The sequence below is a fragment of the Gopherus flavomarginatus genome (assembly GCF_025201925.1).
Source record: "Gopherus flavomarginatus isolate rGopFla2 chromosome 13 unlocalized genomic scaffold, rGopFla2.mat.asm SUPER_13_unloc_6, whole genome shotgun sequence".
Taxonomy (NCBI): Eukaryota; Metazoa; Chordata; order Testudines; family Testudinidae; genus Gopherus; species Gopherus flavomarginatus.
Genome location: NW_026114614.1, coordinates 75,798 through 99,772, shown reverse-complemented (window position 1 = coordinate 99,772; position 23,975 = coordinate 75,798). Strand labels below are relative to the sequence as shown.

General features: G+C 40.8%; 1 protein-coding gene across 3 annotated transcripts in view; it reads right to left on the bottom strand.

Moving 5' to 3' along the window:
* The window catches only part of LOC127041865 (E3 ubiquitin-protein ligase TRIM71-like), a 37,412-nt gene that overhangs the window by 4,195 nt on the left and 9,242 nt on the right, over nt 1-23,975 (bottom strand). Inside the window, exons 3-5 of one of the 3 annotated variants that reach the window (XM_050935660.1) lie at nt 11,690-11,824; nt 8,304-8,980; nt 339-413 (exon numbers count right to left, since the gene is read on the bottom strand). In XM_050935660.1, the coding sequence (XP_050791617.1) occupies nt 339-413; nt 8,304-8,980; nt 11,690-11,824 (887 nt within the window). Of the gene's footprint in view, nt 1-338; nt 488-8,303; nt 8,981-11,689; nt 11,825-23,975 lie in introns of those variants that run through there. The other 2 variants (XM_050935659.1, XM_050935657.1) reach the window with 2 other exon arrangements.

Below are 23,975 nucleotides of genomic sequence, written 5' to 3'. Positions count from 1 at the left end.
GAGTAAGATTCCCTAAGGCATCAAAAAAAAAAACCCAAAACAAACCACAGGTCCAATACTGAAGGATTGTAGGTGAGTCACAGAAAGCTTAACTGTTTCATACAGTAGTCTCCAAAGTGGGGTGTGCAAGAGGATCCTTTGGGGTGCGTGGCAGGAGGAGCACCATACTGACAGCTAAAATGCTGTACTTTCCCAGACTGCACTGTGGCTTGGAGATTCTTAAGCTGCAATTCTCTAAGCTAAACATTTCCTTTCATAATAAAATTGAACAGTTCCCTTTTATCTTTCAGCTCACCACCCTGTTAGAATTACATTGCGGAACACTTTTTTCTCCTTACCCTTCGTGTGCATGGAGAGTAGCATGATCAAGGAAATGTGAAGCTGCCAGTTTGATTCTTCCAGGCAACCCATTGCTGCAGGAGAGGAAAGATTCTGATTTGCCTGTGTTCTTCTGGGTAATCCCTGTGCTTAGCCTCTGTCAGCAAGCCTGAGAGGAGAATGTGAAAGACAAGCCGGTTACAAACCAGTTCTGTCACCACACAGACCTCAGTTGATCACCTCGTGGGGAGGTGATCAACTGTCCCCTCGTGGGGACAACAAAATGGCAGCAAGGATCCCAAGCTGGAGTGGATCCCTGAGACAGGAGCATGGACTGACTGCCCACACAAGGATTTGTGTAAACTTGGAAGCTGCCACCACCCTCCATTCCTTCTTGCTGGAAACGCCGACAGTGGGGAAGGAAGGTGGGTCACGGAATGGACATGAGCAACACATCTCGAAGAACACCAGTTACGGAAAGGTAACTGTCTTTTCTTTGTCCAGCGCTTGCTCGTGTCCATTCCACATTAGATGACTCCCAGCAGTTCCTGAGCAACACATCTCGAAGAACACCAGTTACGGAACAGGTAACTGTCTTTTCTTTGTCCAGCGCTTGCTCGTGTTCATTCCACATTAGATGACTCCCAGCAGTTCCTGTCGAGGCAGGTAGGAGTGCACAGGTTGGGAGAGAGAGGACCGTGGGACACTTTTTTCCTACCCTCTATGATCAAAATGCATTCCAGGGATTTATGTTTCACAGAGGTTATTTTCTTCTCTCAGTGACTTTTTTTTTAAACACCATATCCTTAGAAATCCGTAAATAACCCCCCCTCACTTGAGACAGAGTTGAACTGATGCTTCTGAGGTAAAAATTAGGCATCATGAATCAATTTAATCTAGTGTAACTTCACCAGTTGCAGTGGAATTACATGAGAGATGCATTTGGTCCCAAAGCCACTATCTATGAGTGTACAACTGAGGGCCAAATGTTGCGGTCCAGATGAGGAATGGATCGTGGTCATGCACAGGAAAAATGAGTTGCCAGCTAAATCCTGCTCACTTTTGTGAGGTGAGAAGTCCCATGATTTGGGCCCTCTCTCTAAAAAAAATCTCCCCCCGAACTATAATTTGATTATCGATTGTTTGAGCTTCAAATTGGTAATTTTTTTCGAGATTCTTAAAAGGAAAAAATGCATTTTTGTGATATTATTCTATGTAATGACCCTACATAAATTATTCATCTGAAATTGAAAAGAGAAGTGCCCTGATAGAATTGGCATCTGAGACTGAAACTGTCAGTTTCCCTATCCAAATCAGTTTCTCTCTGGGATTATTATTAAAGCTCTGATTTAGGCACAGGTATTTTTTAGTAGAAATCAAGGACCAGTCACAGGCAATAAACAAAAATACACGGCCCCTAACCCATCCCTGATTTATACTAAAAATACCTGTGATTAAATATTGTGGGGGATGATGCTGGGGAGCACAAGGGGGGTCGCTGAGAGGAGGGACGGGGGGAGGCACTATTTTAGATTACTTGGCACCTCACAAGCAGTGTTTGGTCACATTTTTAATTTAATATCAATTCTCACTATTTTTAGCACAATATAACTTTTGGCAGCTTCAGTGGGTTAGTCAATTGGATAATGTGCCTTTCAAAGTAATACACTGGCTTTTTCTCAAAACTATTTGAATTAATTTGATCATTAATTATAATTAAAAGAATCATTTCCTTTGATTATCTTAGGTCCATTTTTATACAACCATAACCCCTTCATTAATTTGCACAGTCTGACATGTGAATGTCAGCCAAGAAGAGCATGATTTCTCTCATGATTTCTTGTAAAATCAATGAGAAACCTCCATGAAAGCCTTTGATTTACTTAAAAGCACAGACACTGTACTGAACATAACGACAGCTTTGCTTCAGAGACCGGTTATCCACTGACCATGTAGGGGTATTCTGGCATTTGCTAACTTCTAAGTATTTGACTTCATAACATTAATGTTCTTTTAACATAGAGGGGTTTTGTAATTTTATGTAGCAAAAATAGTATGTAGAAAATGTAATTATCACAGAAAATAAAATATTATAACCACATTTTTAAAAAAGCTGTTTATAAAAACATTGCATAATTCTTTATAAGCCTAAACTTACACACTGATTAGTGGATTTCATTTATCTTTTAACACAACTAAAAGCAAAACATATTTCTATTAAATAAAAAGAAAAAGCAAAAAAACAATACAAGACAAGAGGATGATTTAAATATGCAGCATGAAGAGGTATTCACATGCAATTCAGTCTGCAAGGACTCAATTCAATGAAATTATGTCTTGCTTCTCTTTTGTGAAAAATATAGGCAAGGCTACAGAGTCCATTTTAAAAAATAATTGGTGGTGATCTTCCTTGACTTTGTACTGTGAATGCCTGGATTTTTTTTTTTTGTTGCTGTGTTTTTTAAGTATGAAATCCTGCTTTTTTCCATATTATGTTCTGGTCTGTGTCATAATGCACCTTGAGCAGAGGTAACAGAGCAACCTGTGGTCTGACTCCATTATTAAAGAAGAATATTATTAAGCAATGACTAGCGTCCACTGCGGCCCTGAAGCAGTGATAGCCAATCATAATTAATATGCAAGAGTGTTGGTCTCTCTACACAGTTACTTGTATTGTCCTCATCCTAATAGCGTAAGAGGGCCTGGTACGGACGTCATAAATCTCACATCCATTCCCCTATTGGAAGGGGGGTGGGGAATGGAGAAGAAATAACTGGAGAAATTGACTGGAAGAATTTCACACAGCATGTCAAACAAAGGGTAAAAGAAGTGTGAAAAATGAACCCTGGAATATGCAGCATTTAGCCAAGGCAACATGTCATTCATAGGAGCACACCTGTGTACTACTAATCTCCATTGCTTGTATACAAAAAGCTTTGAAAATTCAAATACTTTGAGGTGCTTCCTGTTAATAATCAGAAGAACTACCATTGAGCTAAACTCTAAAAGAGATTAGATTGTAAACAGCCACACACATACAACCAGACCTTCCTTCACTCCTTATAGACCAGTATGTTCTTTCAGCTTTCCCGTTGTACGCGCCCCTCACATCCAGAGGAGGGAGCCGGGCACACAGCCTATGTATCCGTTTTCTGGGAAGGTGTATACAGTACACAGCCATTCAGAATTTGGCTATCAATGTCTGTATTCTAAAACTGGCTTCTTAATTCTTAGCCAGAGAGACCCTCACCCTACACTATGCCACACCATCCATCCAACCCCAGCCCTTCCTACTGACACTACCAACCCGACACTATGCCATGATGTCCAGCTTTCCCCCCCAACCTGCCCCACTCACCCACCATGGCTCCCCCGCTTACTAACAGGGTCTACTCCCCCTCTCTTTCCACTTCAGTCTCAGCTGGTTAAACTGTACTGGGAGCTCCCTGCCATGGGCCAGCCTGTCATCCAACCACCAGGGGTGATGGCAGAGGCCCCAGAATCACGAGACTCCTTTCATCTCCGAAGGCTAGAGGAGGAAAGAGTGGGTGGGCAGGGGGTCTAGAGAACAGAGGAGCTGGGGCAGATGTTTGTCTCATCTCCAAGTCTACTGCAGACCCCCCTCCCCACGTTTTCTTTCAACATTTGTCCAAAGCCGTGGGGGCTAAAGAGGGTTGCTGCCTGCATGACCAATTATGATGTCATCTTTAAACTAGACTTTGCTGGCTGACACTTGTGCCTGCCATAGGATCCTCAAGGTACTTCACAAACAACAAATTTAGCACCCCAAGAGGTAAAGGAGTATCACTCACATTTTACTGATGAAGAAATGGAGGCACCACAATTAAGCAACTTGCCCATGGCTACACTGGAACTCTCTGGAAGAACTGAGAATATATTCTGATATAAGGCCCGTGCCTTAGCCAAAGATCGTCCTTCATTCACAAAAGTGATATTGATTTATAAAGGCACAGTGCAAGACCAACCTATTTGTTAAATTGAAAATATTTTGGCCTTGCAACAAATTACTATTACCTGCATATTATTGGGAAAGAGTTTGTTGTATTTTTAACAAAGGTCTCATATTTCCTATACTTTATTCCTCTGGTCTTTCAGAACACAACATACACTTCCTCAATTTTTGTTTTAGAATCTTTATCGTTTACAGAGAACCAGTTTCACTTTCTCCACAATGTGCTTTGTCCTTTTTTATAGGATGCAACAGAACATTTTTTTAAATGGATAACACACACACATACATGACCCAAGCTTGCCATGAAAAACTCACATTTATTTGATTAAACAAAAACAAAAAAACTGCATAGGAACATTTTCAAGTCCACAGAGACACTGACTTTGTTTTAAGGCTGCCAGTAGCTGATACATCATCTCCTTGCTATATCCTTCAGCCTTCTCTATGGACCACAAAGATACATTCAGAAGTCTGCATTAACACAAAAGTTCTCTAACACTGTTAGTTTGTTCTACGTAACAGTTTGCCCACAACCTATCATGCTTTCTTCTTTGCAGTACGTAACATTTTAAGTTACAAAGCCCAGTAATTTTTGTCTAAATAGACAAGTGAATCCTTTTTTGGATGATGTGGGGTTGCGTTAATGGCACGTTTTTTTGACATGACCTGTTCCATTAACAGTTATAAATGCTCTATTTTTAATGAGCTGCTCGGAACAATGTCTGTCCCACTGAGCATTTTTTCTCAGTAGGAAAACAGCACAATTAATCACAAAATAGAAAAGTAGAGAGCAGCAGAACAGTAAACTACAAGAGCAATTGGTTCAAGGTGCACAACTGCCAAGAACTGACAGAATCATTCTCGAAGCTCATGGCTTTACTATGCTGAACTAGATCAAGATGACAATATTTCTAACTGAGTAATTACATTTTATAAGATGGGCTTGTATCTACAGTAAATCAAGCGAGGACTTAAACTGTCCACAGAATTTGTTACACTGGTCTTAACTGGAGAGAGCTTCTATTTGCTTTTGATGTTTCCAATTTCTGTGAATCTGTCTCAACAAAAGGACCAAATTAAATAGTATGTATGGGCCCTCACTCTTTTTACTGAAAAATGTATCAACATCAACCAAGACAGGTATGATAAGTAATGCACAATACAAACAATAGTAACATACAGTAAGAACCCTCCCCTCCCCCCACCAATCTGGGTGACTAAACACACCTTACAAATTAGTTAAAAACTTTAGTTCTTTTAGGAGGGAAACAAAGCAAAACTCGGGAACAGGACATCTCTTCCTCGGAAGGAAGCTACTACATAGACTGAGAAGTGTTCTACAAACCTACAAAGGAGTTTACGGGTCTGGTAATGTAAAGAAAGGTATCTACCCTACTTCACTACGCAGACATATAACAGTCAGTAAGGCTCTGTAAAAAGAGCTTTAAAACAAAAATATCCACCTGAGTTTGTAAGCTGATACAATCATTAAGAGAAGGAAGAAGATGCCAAATTGGCTTGTTAACTCCTAAGATCACTTAAAAAGACATCAAGGTACATTTTCCATCATAACATTTACCAAACCCACCACAGCATATAACCATTAGTGGTTTTCTGTACCCTCCTCTTTCAACTTTTGTCACTCAATAATGACTAGGGGAGAAAAACAAGAATTTTTAATACAGTAATCTGATAATGTGCTTCTCTAAACTTTACTCCACATGTAAAATAATGGGTCTGTTGAACGGTATTGTTAAAGTCAAATACACATTCAACATAAGGGCTGCCTCTGGTAAGAACATTGAGTCTGAATTGCCTTCCAGGAAGAGGAACTTGTAATCTATCTCATTCCCTTCAAGCATTTGGTATAGCATGGTGTTTAAAGAAATTATACCCTTAAGAGTTTTTCTGACAGGATACATTTGTGGGCATGCAAATATAGATAAAACATTTTTCTCTTGTAGAGAGAAGACCTAAAGGTCTTAAGGACATAAGAACTCTGCAAATAAAGACACAAAATGTGTCATGTCAACTGGTGGTGTCATAATACTGAAAAAAATCAGTTTCAGTTTGCATAATTCCTAGTTTGAAAATGAGTCAAAATAACGGGAGGATTAGAATTAATTTGCCCAAATGTAGGAATATTTGGTTTTTATTTATGGTTCTTTAGCCAGGGGAGCCCACTATTTCCACATGGAGGCTACAACAACAAAAAATAGCCAACTGTACACATCTAATACTTCCATTTAAACAAAACTGCGTATCCTACAGACAGGATGTGCCCTTCCCCTGCATGCAGCCTTACACTTTTGTCTGAGACCATCTGATACTAAACTGAGGTAAAATGCTATACTTCTCCATGGTGAGGTAGAACTTTAAGAAACAAAAACAGCTGGGTCTCTATCTGTGCATTCTGTACCACAGCAAACTGGGTTCTACCAGTCTTCAAAGGACTCAAGGATATGAGGTACAAGATCTAACACAAGTACCATTGTTTAATTTTTTAGACAGCTCCACATTGTTTCTCTAAATCTCTCTCTCTCTCTCTCTCTCATTTATTTATTTATTCACTTATAAATAAAAATATCCTATTACCTTTTGGCACCATTTGGATATACTCCTTTAACAAATAGAAACAAACAACACTTTGGCACATTTTTTAAAAAACTCAGAAATGAACATAGAAATTTTATGATCTTCAAAAGAAGTAAAACCTAGGGCTGGATCAAGCCTAAAGACTGCTCTGGAAATAAATGCATTTGGTTTAACTATAACTAAATAGACTGAGTCGATCGCCAGCAATTCCAATGGAATGCCACAATGAAGTGCCTCCTTCTGTTTCCAACTTGATGATTTTTGGCCCTCATATACATTAAATTTTAGGTTTTTCCCTTCTTTATGGTATGCACTTGTGGGCTTCCCCATATCAGTTATACTTAAAGGGTACAAATTAAAGGAGTGACTGGTACTGCATCATCTTGCACCATGGCTACCTCATAAGACCTCGGCCAGGACAACACTGAAACGCTCACTAAAACAGTTTTGAAATGACAGGACTCCTTCATATGGCTGAATTAGGAGATGATGAGCATTAACTGATGATAACATTTCACAAAGCGAAAATGTACTGACAGCCAACATTGGCACAGTTACATTCCTTTGGGAGCATTCAGTCCACAAGTCTGTAGATCCAAATCTGTTATTCTTCTTCAAAGCTAGAGCCTGGGGTGGGGGTGAAGAGAGAAACAAACCTTCTCCTTCCCCTAATCCACTTCTACCAGTTCAGGAGATTATACTGAACAGTTTAAGAAAATGCAGGAGTTTGCAACCCAGTGTCAGACCTTTGCTCACCTTCCCTACACTCCTGTCCTGTATGTCTATTCGCCTGTTTTCTACATGTATCAGGACACTGGAGGCATTATCCAACAACTGAATATCAGGACACTGGAGGCATTATCCAACAACTGAACATACACAGAACAAACGTTGCGCCCGATTTGAAATCCTACCAATGATATACCAAATGAACAAGCCCCTATGGGGCATATGATGTTGGCATTAAACTTTTCCTATAATATTACACTACTTATTCTCATTGCATTATAAGCACTCCATTTTATAAGCTACACTAATATTTTTCAATGAGAGCAAGTGTGCTTAAGCACTATTACAGTAACAGTACAGGAAATCGTTTGGGTAGCCACATAGCCCTTTAAAAAAAAAAAAACACCAAAAGCCTCCCAAAGTGATGTGAAATACTTTAAAATCAAATAGTCTTGTTTGTCCTGTAATCAGATCCAGTGAATCAAGTAAACAGAAACTGTAAAGGAAGACATTATGCCTCCCACAAATAAAGACAGGCATGTGGGCTTCTCCAGTCTTGAGTCAACAACCCACCTCCCACAAAACCACAGTACGATCAAGAACACAAATCCTTCATCATGCAACCACCTAATGTGCACAGCAACACGTTTGTGCATGATGCCCCATGTGGGGAAGAGGTCAAACTTACTGCTGGGGGGGCGGGAGGGAGGTGCCTCCTTTGTTTTCCTCGATGATAAATGAAAGCCCTTGTAGTCCAACGCCAATGTAACAGAGCCCAGATTTTACCATGACCTTGAATGGACTGTTCTCTATGTGATGGTTGCACATCAGGACAGAGACTAGATGTTCTCCCTCCAGCTGTGGTCTGTAACTGACCAGGTAGGTTCCATTCTGCTGATCATGGACATCTGTGCCGAACTGGTTTCCATCAGGACCCATCACCACTGCAGAGATTGTATCGCCCCCTGAAAGGCATGGGTTACCATCATGGTCATAGCATGTCACTGTGAAGGAGGCCACTCTGCCCTGTAGTGCACATTTGAGACCTTCCCCAGTGGCTCTGGTCAGAGAAGCAAAAGCCCCACTGCCAACAAACCTCATTGATTTAATGGCTGCATACAGAGCCTGGTCAGGAGGAGTGAACATGACTGTGTCATCCTCCTGTGGCTGTAGGCCTCTCACATTCTTCAGATCCTGCACTTGAGCCAGCGTGCAATCCCGAGCCAAGAGAATATCCATGCTACGACCCTCCTCTAGGACCTGCTGAACTGCACTAATAGTGTTGCCCAGTTTAGTTAGATTCTGACGCAACTTTTCAACTTGAAGGTAAAGGGACTTGGCTTTGACTTGATTAATCTTTTCCACCTTAAAAACAAACAAAACAAACGCATTACATTTATATTAAAAGACAGCTAGCAGGGCAGAAATATTTTTCTAGTGGTGCTTTTCTAATTCCTACATAAAAGATTGTAGTGCAGTTGCCACAGGGATGTTAAGAGATCATGAATGGAAGGGGAAGTAGTCTGCAGGACAAACTCTCTATAAAGATGTGGTCCATGTGAGGAAAATGATTAGGGGAAATGTGGATGCTTATTGCAAAACGAACCTGCTGAGAATCACTGGTCCCTCCTCTGACAAATATAGCCTTAATTAAAAGCAACACACACTTCTGCCATTAAGTTCTGCTGCAACAGCTTGCTATTTAAAAGGTCATTATTATTAAATAAAAAATAGTCTCCTTGCTTTGCAATTGTCCCATCTTCCAGTTACAAGGAGCACTAAGTGACTGGCATAATAGGATTTATAGGCAGAGTGACAATTTTTTTGCTCATTTCTTTTAATACATGTTTTTCTTCAGTACTTTAGCAATCCATTCAAGATGTTAATGTTAATGGCAAACACACATGCCTTGGAAAGTTAATGAAATGTGTAATCACTTCATTGTTGCAGAGTGTACTCCACCATCAGTTCTGCAGCCAAGCAAACATTCAGAAATGTCAGGTAGTGTGTCCAGCTGCTCAATGTGCATACTGTTTGAAGACTGCAGTTATATGTTTGCTTGATTGTTTAACAGATGAAGGAAGAAGCCCTGCAAGGGTGAAGTGTGGACATATGTTGTTAAACTTACAAGGCATGCAGTTTCTCCCTTCCTTAGAACAGATTCCTAAGGCTTAATATTTATTCAAAGGTGACTAGAAAGTCACTAATCACTTCTGAAAAGTTAGGCCTAAAATGCTACTTACATTTTTTTTCCTGGATGTACTGAGTTAAAAGAAAAACTTTGTCAAAGCTGTCAGCAGTTGGTCATTTCCTCTTTTACAGAGACATTTAAAAAAAAAACAAGCTATTTTAAAATTAATTCTGAAAATGGTTCTGGTGTCTGTGTCTAGTGAACATGTGGAATCATACCTGTACAAAGGAGTGCTAGGAAGTGGTAAAAAATATTCTCTGCTGGGTTTTTTTGTTTGTTTAGTTGTTTTAAATGAGGAAAATCAAAAGCTCAGTTTATGTCACAGTAGCAACATTCAAAATGTAGAGATGAGTAGCTATCAAAGTGGTGTTTGTTTTTCTGAAATAGAAAACATGGAAGTGAAGAACATGTTGTTGGGCCTGAGTTTGGGGCCTGACAACAGTGAGGCCTAATGCTGGTGAAATAAGTGAGACAGCTCAGAGGCACGTCGGAGAGAACTTAGGAAATAACCCCAGATCATATTGTAGATATGTTTTGGTCCTAACTGGGTTTTACAAGTGTTTTAGATAAAATGCAAATATTTTGGAAAAATGTTACATTGATAGTTATTGATATGTATTTTTTCAGATGCTAATTAAGGCATAAATAGCCAATGAGAAAATAGAAAATATTTAATTATGGTAAAAAGTTGGATTTAATGCTAATTATGTGGTTATTGTAACTGATTATAAAAAGAGTACTACACTGCTTTTGGATAGGCACACCCATCCAGACGAGAAAGGTTTATACCCTTTCTTCTCAGTCAGGGACTGATCACCCATGAATGGATCGTTTCACCTTAGAATGAGAGTATAAATGCAGTGAATGGCTACATAGTGAAGCCTGTTTATTTAATATAAAATAGTTGAGCAAAGTCTTTAATTTTATCACTTGTGTCATTTACAGTTCTCCACTAAATTGTCTGTAATCGCCCTGGAGGCTTGAACTGAGAAGGAACACAGGCAGGAGATGCATATTTGAAAGCCTGAGGTTTCTGCATTGGAGGGGAGGGGGAGCGGGAGAGAAAGAAATGACTCCAAAAACCCAATTCTACTCCTAAAACTATAAAAGATCTACAAACACAATAAACCGCTCTATAACTGGCTATGTACAACTGTGTATTTTTTAAGTGCATCACACACAGAAGAGGACACTAACAGTTAGACCATGCAGCAGCAGCATGAAGGAACTGGAAATGCGGCTGGTTCGCCCCACCCTTTATCCCTTGGACGAAACCATGAGGCAAGACAAGGGCTCAGTGCGGACCAATGGACATTATGAATTTCAAAATCTCCAGCTGCAGATGCATGGTGCGCATGCGTAAATCCTCAGTGGAATATAACAGGGACCATCACTCAAAGAAGAAGTCAGAATTCCTCTGTTTAATAACTGAAGCCCTGTTCCCAGAGTTGTGCAGTGCTGCTGCAGGGCCACACAGAAAGTCCAACAGAAATTGAATTTCAAATTTTCTCTGTGAACCAGAAATCCTGTGTTTTGCCCAACTCTGTTTGCAGATCCAGCAATAATCAGAGCTACTGCATTTCCTTTTCATTCCTTTGACACAGTAAATTTGTGTTCTTAAAAGTACACATTTTGAATCTAACGGATATATATTTAGCATGTGCCAGAGTCTACCATCCTCATTCATGATGAAAATACCTTAAACCTCAACTCAATTTTAAAATGGGACTGCCTGTATTGTAACTACTACTCAAAATACAACTCAACGCAAGGGTATCATAACATGGCCCTATTCTAATTTAAAGACAGGTCAGATTTCCATATTAAAGGTTAATTGTTAGTAACTAGAACAGACAAAAATACTTATATAAAAAGCTTTTAACCTTCCATAGCAGCTCACACTCCCATTTTTCCAGGGCCTTCTTATGTCGATATGTCATAGCTTTGATTTCAGACTGCAGCACCTGTGATTTCATTTCAAGCTCCTCTGCCACAGCTTGGGCCTGTTCAATACTCAGCTGGAGAATAAACAGGACACACACATTGCTTAGTCAAACCAATTTAAGCTGCATTAGGTGATGGTGCTTACACTTAATCCAATGCCTCCAGCACTAGAACAGAAACAGGTCAACAGGCTCTCATAATGCTGCTGTAGGACAAAGTTCAAAGCAGCTGTTTTCACATAGTTTTCCTGAGTGCATGTCAGTTTCACATATTAGATGCTGGAATTTATACAAAATTCACTACATAGGACCAAATGCTTCCCCAATATAGCATGTGGAAACCCCACTGATACCAGCATTGACACAGTATTCAAGTTAATGTACATGTTGATTAAGTCCGATATCAAACCTACTTTTTTTAGAGATGTGTGTTGAGAATTCAAAATGACCTTCTTATCCCCAAGTATTTTAGACTAACAATACATTTGCTACAGAATACAAGTGTAGTCTTCTAGTAAGACTTCTGCTTTCCACTAATGCAGACGTCCCTAAAGTGCGGAGCATGCCCCCGCAGGGGGGTATGAAGGAACGTCCAGGTGCAGGGAGTGCAGTGGGCTCGGGCCAGTCCCCACAGGGGTAGGGAGGGAGGGCCACTCAGCCCCCCCCTGCTCCCAGCTCTGCTCGGTCCTGCTCCCAGCTGTCCCTGGCTCCTGGCCTCACCCCCAGCCTCGGCTCCATTCCTGGCCCAGAGTAGAGGCTGGAAACAGAGCTGCACCTTGCCGCAGGCCAGGCTGCTGGCCTGCACTGCAGCCCAGCTGTGGCTCCACTCCCACCCCCAACCTCGGCCCCTGGCCATGGCCCCAGACCCACTCCCAGCCTCAGCCCCCTTATCCTTGTCTGTGTTTCCACCACCACCACCTGCCAAGCTGCAGCCCTGCTCCCGGATCTCGGCAGGGTGGGGGCATGGACAGGGGGAAAGGGGGCTGGGGCTCTGACTCTCAGAAGTTTGAGGACCATTGTACTAATCTATGCAAGTCAATTGTATGTAGACAGCAATACTTTTTATATATGACTTGGAGAAAGGAGTGGTGGCACATGAAAATAAAATTAAGCCTACTGGCACTTTAAACTTGGAGAGACATGAGTAAGTCTTAGATAGAGGCTGAAACTTCAAGTCCTCTAGACACAAGTGTAGTCAACTTTCCTGTTTTCTATTTAATAAAGTGAAACTATCAGCATTTATATAATGTAGTTAGAAGTGTTGTGCAAACATTAAAAAGAAGAGTCAACTTAGAAGGCACACTTGGAGCCCACAGGAGATAGAAAAAAATTCAGACAAGTGACACCTACATGTTACTATAACTGACAATTTAGAAAAAATGTGTTTTACTCTTTGAAGGACCGTTCGATTTCACAGTAAGAATAAACTCCTTTCTAAATACCATTTTCAGAAGCATGAAAGGTGTAATACACCAGGGTTGTATGGTTAGGACCTCACTTGGGTGTAAGTGATCACGAAATCATAGAGTTCGGAAATCTAAGGAAGGGTAGAAGGGAGTACAGCAAAATAGAGACAATGGATTTCAGGAAGGTGGATTTTGGGAAGCTCAGAGAGCTGATAGGTAAGGTCCTATGGGAATCAAGACTGAGGAGAAAAACAACTGAGGGAAGCTGACAGTTTTTCAAAGGGATACTATTAAGGGCCCAAAAAGCAAGCTGTTCCGCTGGGTAGGAAAGATAGAAAATGTGGCAAAAGACCGCCTTGGCTAAACCATGAGATTTTGCATGATGTAAAAAATAAAAAGGAGTCAGACAAATGGAAACTAGGACAGATTACAAAGGGTGAATATAGGCAAACAGCACAGGAATTTTAGGGGCAAGATTAGAAAGGCAAAGGCACAAAATGAGCTCAAACTAGCTATGGGAACAAAGGGAAACAAGAAGACTTTATCAGTACATTAGAAGCAAGAGGAAGACCAAACACTTGGAAGGTGGTAAGGTGATAGGGAACAGCCAGCATGGATTTGTAAAGAACAAATCATGTCAAATCAATCTGATAGCTTTCTTTAATAGGATAATGAGTCTTGTGGATAAGGGAGAAGTGGTGGATGTGGTATACATAGACTTTAGTAAGGCATTTGATATGGTCTCGCGTGATATTCTTATCGATAAACTAGGCAAATACAACTTAGATGGGACTCTTATAAGGTGAGTGCATAACTGGCTGAATAACCATACTCAGAGAGCAGTTATTAATGGTTCCCAATCCTGCTGGAAAGGTATAACAAATGGGGTTCTGCAGGGGTCTGTTTTGGGACCAGCTCTGTTCAATATCTTCATCAACGACTTAGATGTTGGCATAGAAAGTACGCTTATTAAGTTGCAGATGATACCAAACTGGGAGGGATTGCAATTGCTTTGGAGGATAGGGTCAAAATTCAAAATGATCTGGACAAATTGGAGAAGTAGTTTGAGATAAACAGGATGAAGTTTAACATAGACAAATGCAACATGCTCCACTTAGCAAGGAAAAATCAGTTTCATACATACAGAATGGGAAGAGACTGTCTAGGAAGGAGTTTGGCAGAAAGGGATCTAGGGGTTATAGTGGACCATAAGCTAAATATGAATCAAAAGTGTGATGCTGTTGCAAAAAAAGCAAACGTGATTCTGGGATGCATTAACAGGTGTGTTGTGAGCAAGACATGAGAAGTAATTCTTCCACTCTACTCTGTGCTGGTCAGGCCTCAGCTGGAGTATTGTGTCCAGTTCTCGACACTGGGCAGCACAGTACGGGGAAAAGGTGACCAGCCTTCTGTGGAGAAAGAAGTGGTTTGGGACTATTTAGAAAAACTGGATGAGCACAAGTCCATGGGGCCAGATGCGCTGCATCCGAGGGTGCTAAAGGAGTTGAAGGATGTGATTGCAGAGCCATTGGCCATTATCTCTGAAAACTCATGGCGAACAGGGAAGGTCCCAGATAACTGGAAAAAGGCTAATCTAGCGCCTATCTTTAAAAAAGGGAAGGAGGAGGATCTGTGGAACTACTGGCCAGTCAGCCTCATCTCAGTCCCAGGAAAAATCACGGAGTAGGACTGGAATTAAGGAATCAATTCTGAAGCACTTAGAAAAGAAGAAAGTGATCAGGAACAGTCAGCATGGATTTACCAAGGGCAAGTCATGCCTGACTAACCTAATTGCCTTCTCTGAGGAGACAACTGGGTCTGTGGATGAGGGGAAAGCAGTCTCTGTTTTATTCCTTGACTTTAACAAAGCTTTTGATAGAGTCTCGCACAGTATTCTTGCCAGCAAGTTAAAAAACTATGGGCTGGATGAATGGACTATAAGGTGGATAGAAAGCTGGCTAGATTGTCGGGCTCAATGGGTAGTGATCAATGGTTCCATGTCTAGTTGGCAGCTGGTTTCAAGCGGAGTGCCCACAAAGGTCGGTCCTGGGGCCGGCTTTGTCCAATGTCTTCATTAATGATCTAGAGGATGGCGTGGACTGCACTCTCGGCATGTTTGCAGATGGCACTATACTGGGAGGAGTGGTAGATACGCAGGGGGGTAGGGATAGGATACAGAGAGATCTAGACAAATTAGAGAATTGGGCCAAAAGAAACCTGATAAGTTTCAACAAGGACAAGAGCAGAGTCCTGCACTTAGGACAGAAGAATCCCATGCACTGCTACAGACCAGGGACCGGATGGCTAGGCAGCAGTCCGGCAGAAAAGGACATAGGAGTTACAGTAGATGAGAAGCTGGATATGAGTCAACAGTGTGCCCTTATGGCCAAGAAGGCTAACAGCATTTTGGGCTGTATAAGTAGGGGCATTTCCAGCAGATCGAGGGACATGATGATTCCCCTCTATTCAACATTGGTGAGGCCTCATCTGGAGTACCGTGTCCAGCTTTGGGCCCCACACTACAAGAAAGATGTGGAGAAATTGGAAAGAGTCCAGAGGAGGGCAACAAAGATGATTAGGGGGCTGGCGCACATGACTTATGAGGAGAGGCTGAGATTACTGGGATTATTTAGTCTGTAGAAGAGAAGAATGAGGGGGAATTTGATAGCTGCTTTCAGCTACCTGAAAGGGGGTTCCAAAGAGGATGGAACCAGACTGTTCTCAGTGGTACCTGAGAACAGGGAGTAATGGTCTCAAGTTGCAATGGGGGAGGTTTAGGTTGGATATTAGGAAAAACTTTTTCACTCGGAGGGTGGTGAAGCACTGGAATGGGTTACCTAGGGAGGTGGTGGAATCTCCTTCCTTAGAGGTTTTTAAGGTCAGGCTTGACAAAGCCCTGGCTGGGATGATTTACTTGGGAATTGGCCTTGCTCTGAGCAGGGGGTTGGACTAGATGACCTCCTGAGGTCCCTTCCAACCCTGATATTCTATGATTCCATGATTTCAAGAAAGATGCAGAGAAACTGGAGAGGGTCCAGAGAAGAGCAATAAGAATGATTAAAGGTCTAGAGAACATGACCTATGAAGGAAGGCTGAAAGAATCGGGTTTCTTTAGTTTGGAAAAGAGAAGACTGAGAGGGGACATGATAGCAGTTTTCAGGTATCCAAAAGGGTGTCATAAGGAGGTGGGAGAAAATTTATTCATCTTAGCCTCTAAGGAGAGAGCAAGAAGCAATGGGCTTAAACTGCAGCAAGGGAGGTTTAGGTTGGACATTAGGAAAAAGTTCCTAACTTTCAGGGTGGTTAAACATTGGAATAAACTGCCTAGGGAAGTTGTGGAATCTCCACCTCTGGAGATATTGAAGAGTAGGTTAGATAAATGTCTATCAGAGATGTATAGACAGTATTTGGTCCTGCCATGAGGGCAGGGGACTGGACTTGATGACCTCTCAAGGCCCCTTCCAGTCCTAGAGTCTAATGAATCTATGTTTTGACAGCTGAGGCTAATAATCCTCTGAAATGCAATCCTCATAACAGACTAGAGAAAAAGTGTTGTAAGTAGCTATCTAGCTAGTAAGGGCTTCAAACTAAGTATAGAGAGTCTCGTGGTAACAGTCATTGGATAGGGTGGTAGGGAAGATGTTTATAGAATCTTAGGACATCTGGATCAAATCTGACTTGGGTTATGAACTTAAGAACATCATTTTCAGTAAAAGAATGTCATGCTAGAACTTTATAATCTGCTTATAAGTATGGGTAACGTCTAAATTTAAGACAAGGGGAGCAATATTCCTGACTGGTAGAAGATCTCCTTGATAAGAGGAGAGAGGAAGTTACATTAAAAAGGAAATGGGAAACAAAAACAAAACAAAAACAAAAAGAGGGGGGTATTAAAGTTCCAGGCACCTAAATTTGGTCTCTTAAAGCCTGGATAACTTGGACCAAGTTAACAAATATTCTGTGTGGTAGGAACAGTGGAGATTCTGTGGCTCAGTAGATTAGGTCAGGGAACTACAGCCTCAGAGAGAATGGCGTGATGAGGAGGATTCTGAGAAAGATGCATGGAGATGGAAGCAGCCCATTTTTATTCCTGTAATCACAGTCTGCTTGTCTGTGAGCTCTCTCACAGAAGCAAGACAGAGGTCCCCTTCAATGAAAGGGCTGGAATATGTGGGTTAGATGAGAAGAAAGTTCTACCTCCTCTTAGGAGTCTGCTTTAGACAGCCCTCCAAATGGCCTCTGAGAACTAAGAACCAGCTCAGTTGTACGCTGCATTGGCCAAATGAATACAGTTTAGAAAAAGATGCTTCCAGTTTTACATTTAAACAAACAAATAAACAATAAAACTAAAGAGGATCTGAAAGCAGGTGCTCAGCAGAAGGCATCCATAACTCTCCTGTGAAGCTATGGAGACAGACCCAGATTAATTCAGTCCTAGTCTGAGGTGTGCAAAATGAATTGCTCATCTTCTACCTCACCCACCATTGGCCAAGTAATCTAAATACTTATCAGCTTCCTCCGCTGCAGTGAAAAGGTGAGTGTTTCTGAAATTGAACTCGAGCTTCTCCAGCTACAGCAAGAGGAAATCTCATTTTTTAAACTATCACTTTAATATTGCTAGGAGCCTTGTGGGTTTTGTTGTTGTTGATGCTGTTTAAACACAGGGTATAATTAAGATAAATGTGGATCTTTGTATTTTTTTCCAATACGGTACCTTTCCTCAAGATAGTCAAGGAACAAATCCAAGACAAAATGAATCCTCCACACAATCAAGGCTGATTTTGTAGTCTAATTATCCAGTTCAAGTAGAAATCTTTTTAACTCTATCTGAAGCAAACTCTCCTGGCTCTCCACAGACTTCCAAATTCTGCTATCCATCGTTTTGACACTTCCATCTTCTCTAGAAATCACAGTTCAGTCCATTTTCAAACCTGTCTTTGGTTCAGGTATCCGTTTTCTCAGCTTGGTTTTCAGTAAGTACCTCAGGAATACTCTACTGTTAAGGCCACAAAAGAACAGACTCCATTTGTGGTTGGATATTGATCCATAGAACACATATGCTCCGATAGAGAGTCCCAAAATCACATTTACTGAGTCGTACTATTTATTGATTGTTCCTAGTTCTTTTGGAGTGACCTACCTAGAAGATGAAAATGTAGTGCTCAAAGACAAAGACTGGTCTTTCAGGATTTGACCTGCCTCAGCCTCTGTTGCCTTTTCATTCCTGTTTTCATCGCCTGAACCTTAAAATACATCACATACAAATAAAAGGTATGCATGTGTCAAAAGTAGTCACTCCAAAACCCCAGTTGACGGTGGAAGTGAGAATAGTCTCAATCAGGGATTGGCAACCTTTCAGAAGTGGCGTGCCGAGTCTTCATTTAGTCACTTAATTTAAGGTTTTGCGTGCCAGTCATGCATTTTAACGTTTTTAGAAGGTCTCTTTCTATAAGTCTATAATATAGAACTAAACTATTATTGTATGTAAATTAAATAAGGTTTTTCTTAAAATGTTTAAGAAGCTTCATTTAAAATTAAATTAAAACGCAGAGCCCCCAGGACCGGTGGCCAGGATCCAGGCAGTGTGAGTGCCACTGAAAATCAGCTCAAGTGCCGTCTTTGGTACGCGTGCCATAGGTTGCCTACCCCTGGTGTCAATGAAGGATGGCTGTAGCACTGAAACACTTCTAATCACTGAGCTATTGCTGCCCTGCCAGCTCTCTGATCGGACACAAGCCCACTTGTATAGTAGCAACTGTGCAAAGTGTACAGAACTCTAGTAGCGGAGGAAAAGTTGGGCATACTGTACTCTTCATACTTTCAGATTTCAAAGCACATATTATATATACTGCAATTGCTTCTATTGGGACAGTCTTTATTCTCCAAGTACCTGGGAGCTTTTAAGAGGATATGTAATTTTTCAATTTATTATTAATAGGCATAATTACTTAGTACAGTATTTACACAGACAACATTTGACATTTTCAAAGCACTTGTGCTACACAAACACCCTGGCATATACAAACATAGTTAGAGGCAGGATCTGGACTCAGGAGACCAATGTGTAACACTTGAATCAAACGTTCCAAGGTGAGACAACAGACCCAGACCTGCTCAACCAGTTCCTATATTCCAGAGCCAGAGTGGAACTGCCACAAAAAGGGGGAACAGTAAACGGGGATCAGAGGCTGTCAAGGTTCCTTCCCCACTCTGAACTTTAGGGTACAGATGTGGGGATCTGCATGAACACTTCTAAGCTTAACTACCAGCTTAGATCTGGTCTCGCTGCCACCATCCAGATTTCTGAGTTATCTGGAAAATACTAGCTTCCTTTTCTGCATAGTCTTGAGAGACTTCACCAAGTTCCTAGTGAACACTGATCCAACCTCTTGGATCTTAACACAAGGAGAATTTAACCATCCTCCCTCCTTTCCCCCACCAATTCCTGGTGAGTCCAGATCCAATCGGTAAAAATCATCTCTGTAAAATCAGGGTGGAAAATAACTTTTCAGGGTAATCAGATTCATACAGGCCAGAGGAACCCCCCCTAGCCTTAGGTTCAAAGTTACAGCAAACAGAGGTAAAATCCTTCCAGCAAAAAGGAACATTTACAAGTTGAGAAAACAAAAATAAAACTAACACGCCTTGCCTGGCTGGTACTTACAAGTTTGAAACATGAGAGACTGGTTCAGAAAGATTTAGAGAGCATGGATTGATGTTTGGTCCTTCTTAGTCCCAAGAGCGAACAACCCCCAAAACAAAGAGCACAAACAAAAATCTCCCGCCCCACCAAGATTTGAAAATATCTTGTCCCCTTATTGGTCCTTTGGCTCAGATGTCAGCCAGGTTTCCTGAGCTTCCTGACCATTTACAGGTAAAAGGATTTTGGTGTCTCTGGTCATGAGGGATTTTATAGTATTGTACGCAGGAGGGCTGTTCCCTTCCCTTCATAGTTATGACAGAGGGATTCAAGGACACTCCAGGCTCTAGCCGAGAAGTTAATCTTCTGATTGGATTGCATACATTGAGGAAGTGCATTCTGCAATTTAATAGGAGACAGGCTAGTACTGTGACACTTCAGAGACCATGGGACTAGGACTTCAGAGATGTCTTGATATTAAAGGGGTGTTATCAGTTACATTCATCGTGCTATAAAGGCAAGGGTGCCACAGCTGGATGGTGGAAGAAACTAGAAACTGATTGACACTTAAAGTAAAAGAGGTGCGTTTCTTTAAAGACAAAAGGAACATTAGAGAGCTGCTTACGAACCATTAGGATTATTCAAACATGCAGCTCAGAGCACATCTGTTTTCCACTCTTTAGGAGGTAAGACGAATATATGAAGAAAACAGTATGCAATCACTATAAAATGCTATAACAAATTATGCTGCACCAAGTTGTTACTTCTCTCCAATCAATATACTAGAAGCTAGAAACTAGGCCAAATGCTGGCATAAATTTCCAAAAAAACAGTTCCATCTTGATTTATTTTTTTTATATCAGCTGCATAAAAATGACTCACTTTTTAGAATCATTCTTTCCCTATTGTTCCAAGATATGACAGAGATATACCATTTAAAATCTATATAAAAGGATTACCTGGTAATCCCACTGAGAAACTACATGAAAACAATTTGCATCTTTCAAAGACAAGGATTTGCTCCAGTCCCTTTTGAATCATATGTGACACTCAAGAGCCAGATACTCCGCTGTTGTAAATCTGCACAGGTCCACTGAAATTAATGTAGCTATACCAGTTTACATAAGTCAAGGATCTGGCTAATGTAGATGTTATCTATGAATATAAAAAATACATTAAATAGAGTTAAGGTTGAAAGTATGGATCAGTAATTCAAGAGTAAAATCCTTACAAGGATGTCACAATTATCACCACAAAAAGCATTGCAAGACCAGGAAATTTAGAAGGAATTCAAACAAGTTAAGGTATAGGTGTCTTAACCGTGCATTTGCAAGTAACTTCAATTCTAGCCTATGATATCATGCAAAGCAAAACTACAATTATCATTAGTATATTATGGTATTTGCTGGTCTGGAATAATTCAACTGGCTTCTAAAAAAATTTTCATTTCTCATTTTTGACTTGTGGTCACAACGTTTTCTAAGTGCCTTTACTACAGCATTTCCAAATTTTAATACGTTTACATTTCTTTTAAATTTACACCTTGACCCTAACTCTGAATTTCCTGAATTAGTAATGCTTGTTTTAGGGAGGATTAAAACAACACCCGTTGCAATGTGTTTATTCTGTGAACTACAGATATGTACCCTCCACCTTACCTGCAAAGGGTTAAGAAGTTCACATAGCCTAGCTGACACCTGACCAGAGGAACCAATGGGGGAACAAGATGTTTCAAAAGGAAGGAGAAAAGTTTCCTTTGTTTTGGTCAGTTTCAGCCAAAGTGAAAAAAGATCAAGGAACCTGCCTCTTATCATAGTAGTCAATTTATTTTCTTTTGTAACTTATCTTTGTGCAATTAGAAGAATAATCAAAATTGGGTATTCTTGCATGTACTAATGTTTTTTTGCCCAGGGGAACATCCTGTGTTCTAAATCTGTTGTGTGTGACATCAGCTTGTATGCTGTCTCCCAGAGGTTTTTTTTCTTTTACTTTTCTTTAATTAAAAGCCTTCTTCTTAAGACCTTGATTGATTTTTTTCCCCTGTTTCTTAGATCCAAGGGAATTGGATCTGGACTCACCAGGGATTGGTGGAGGAGTCTCTCAAGGCTACCCAGGGAGGGGAAGGTTTTTGGGGGAGAAGACAAGTTTTCCAGATGACTCAGACATCTGGATGGTGGCAGCGAGACCAGATCTAAGCTGGTAGTTAAGCTTAGAGGTGTTCATGCAGGTCCCCACATCTGTACCCTAAAGTTCAGAGTGGGGGTGAGACCTATGCCAGTGCCAATGTAGACAAGCCCTTAGTGAGTGAACTTTGGCACCATGACTATTGGGAACAATGGGAGACAGTGTGAAAGAGGGCACCTTTATGAGTTTAAATCTAATCTGCAAGTGGTAAGGCCTGAAGCTAAAACAGATGTGTTAAAATAGCAAAGATGCTATATATAGCAACTAGTGACAAGTTGTGTTTCTGGGTTTGTTTTGGCTTTGAATACTTTGTCAAATTAAGGTAAAATTGAAAGCTCCAATGCTTTGCTGGCATTTGGGATGTTCGCACTGCTTCCAGTGTGGTCCTGCTCCAACCCCTATACAGTGATATTCCCCAGAGCAAAAACTGACTACCCAGAGATGTATCAGTCTGTCTCTGCTCCACATTTACTGGGATTAAACTAAAAACTATTCCTAAAAATCGACCTAATTCAGCAGATTCAAGTTTTCAACATAGACTAGGCCAGAGACCAGCCAGATGGAGAAAAAAATGAGGGAAGGGGGAACTGTTCTGAGTTGGGAGGGGAGCTGAAGTAAAGGGGACTAAAGCAAAAACAAGGAGTTTTGATGGAAATAAGGCTAAAAGGCAAGAAAATTGGTAGACTAGAAATAGCAACAAAGCTCCATTTTTACAGTAGAAAGTAGACAACTTTGGTTTGCAATTTTTATATATAAGCTTTTCCCAAAAATGTTTAGCTATGAGCAATTTGCAGAAATGCCAACATAAGCAACATTAATTTTTCCTGACACTCTTCCCACCCCAAAATTTTAATTCAAGGAATTCAATCAACCAAAAATTACATGTGGTAAACAAACATTTCTACCACTTTATAAATAAAATCTTAAATCTAAGAGTGATTTGAGTAAATCTGTTTGACCTGACACTGTTTATGGTGTTTACAGTTTTACATTTCTTTTAACTTGGGCAACAAAAAAAACCAAGCCGGTTTCACTGGCAAAATCAGTGTCAGTTTCAGGTTCTCAGTGCATGGGGATGGTAGTTAAAAAATAAGCGGTTCAAGTGGATTTGTAAATTGTCGACATGTTTCTATTTGTCCTAGGCTTTATAAGGTGCTCCGGTCTGCCAAAAAAAGTTGTATTTGGGACCAAATACAGGCTGACCAATAATAAAGTTTATCACTATTGTTTTCAGGGCCATTTTACAGCACACACACAAGCACGTGGCATCTGAAAACTTAGAACTAAAGGCCCGTTTCTTACATAGTCACTAGGATAATACTAGGGCAAAGCCTGCACAAGGCAGGACCTGGCAAAAGAGACAGTTTAAGGAGAAGTGTAGAAACAGTGGTGAAAAAAGATACAGCCAGCAGGCCTTGAGGATATTGGACTTGGGGGGAGGGTATTTACTATGCAGCTTCACTGGTGAGAGCACTAGATGTGACAGGGCACCAACATTTTCATCCCTTTGTCATTTGACACAGCTCAGAGTAGGTCTAGGAAACAAGGCTGGGGAACAAATGCTGTCTTGCCTACATTAGCACTCAAATCAGTTCAGCAGCAGCAGCAGTGGGGGTGCAGACAATTCTCTAGCAAATGATAATTACTGGTGTGTTATATCAAATTGAAAAAAAGTTAGCAACTGTATTGTCCAGTACTGTCCTGAAAAATCAGTCTCCTTTTATTCCATCAAGGGATTGGCAGCAGCATTTTAGAGTTTTCAGATTTAAAATTTATGTCCGCCGACCTAAGACATCAATGCCAGCTAATAAATAAATAAATCCCTTTCTCCCCCCAAACCCCACCAACTAGTGTACTGTTCCATGCCTCTCAACCATTACATTCCTACTAATGTAAGATAAGCATGTAAAGATTTAGGGTGGCCTTCCAGACTCACTGGTGAGTTGGAGAAAGGGAGATGGGAGACTGATCTGTTTTGCTTATGGTATTTCTAGAT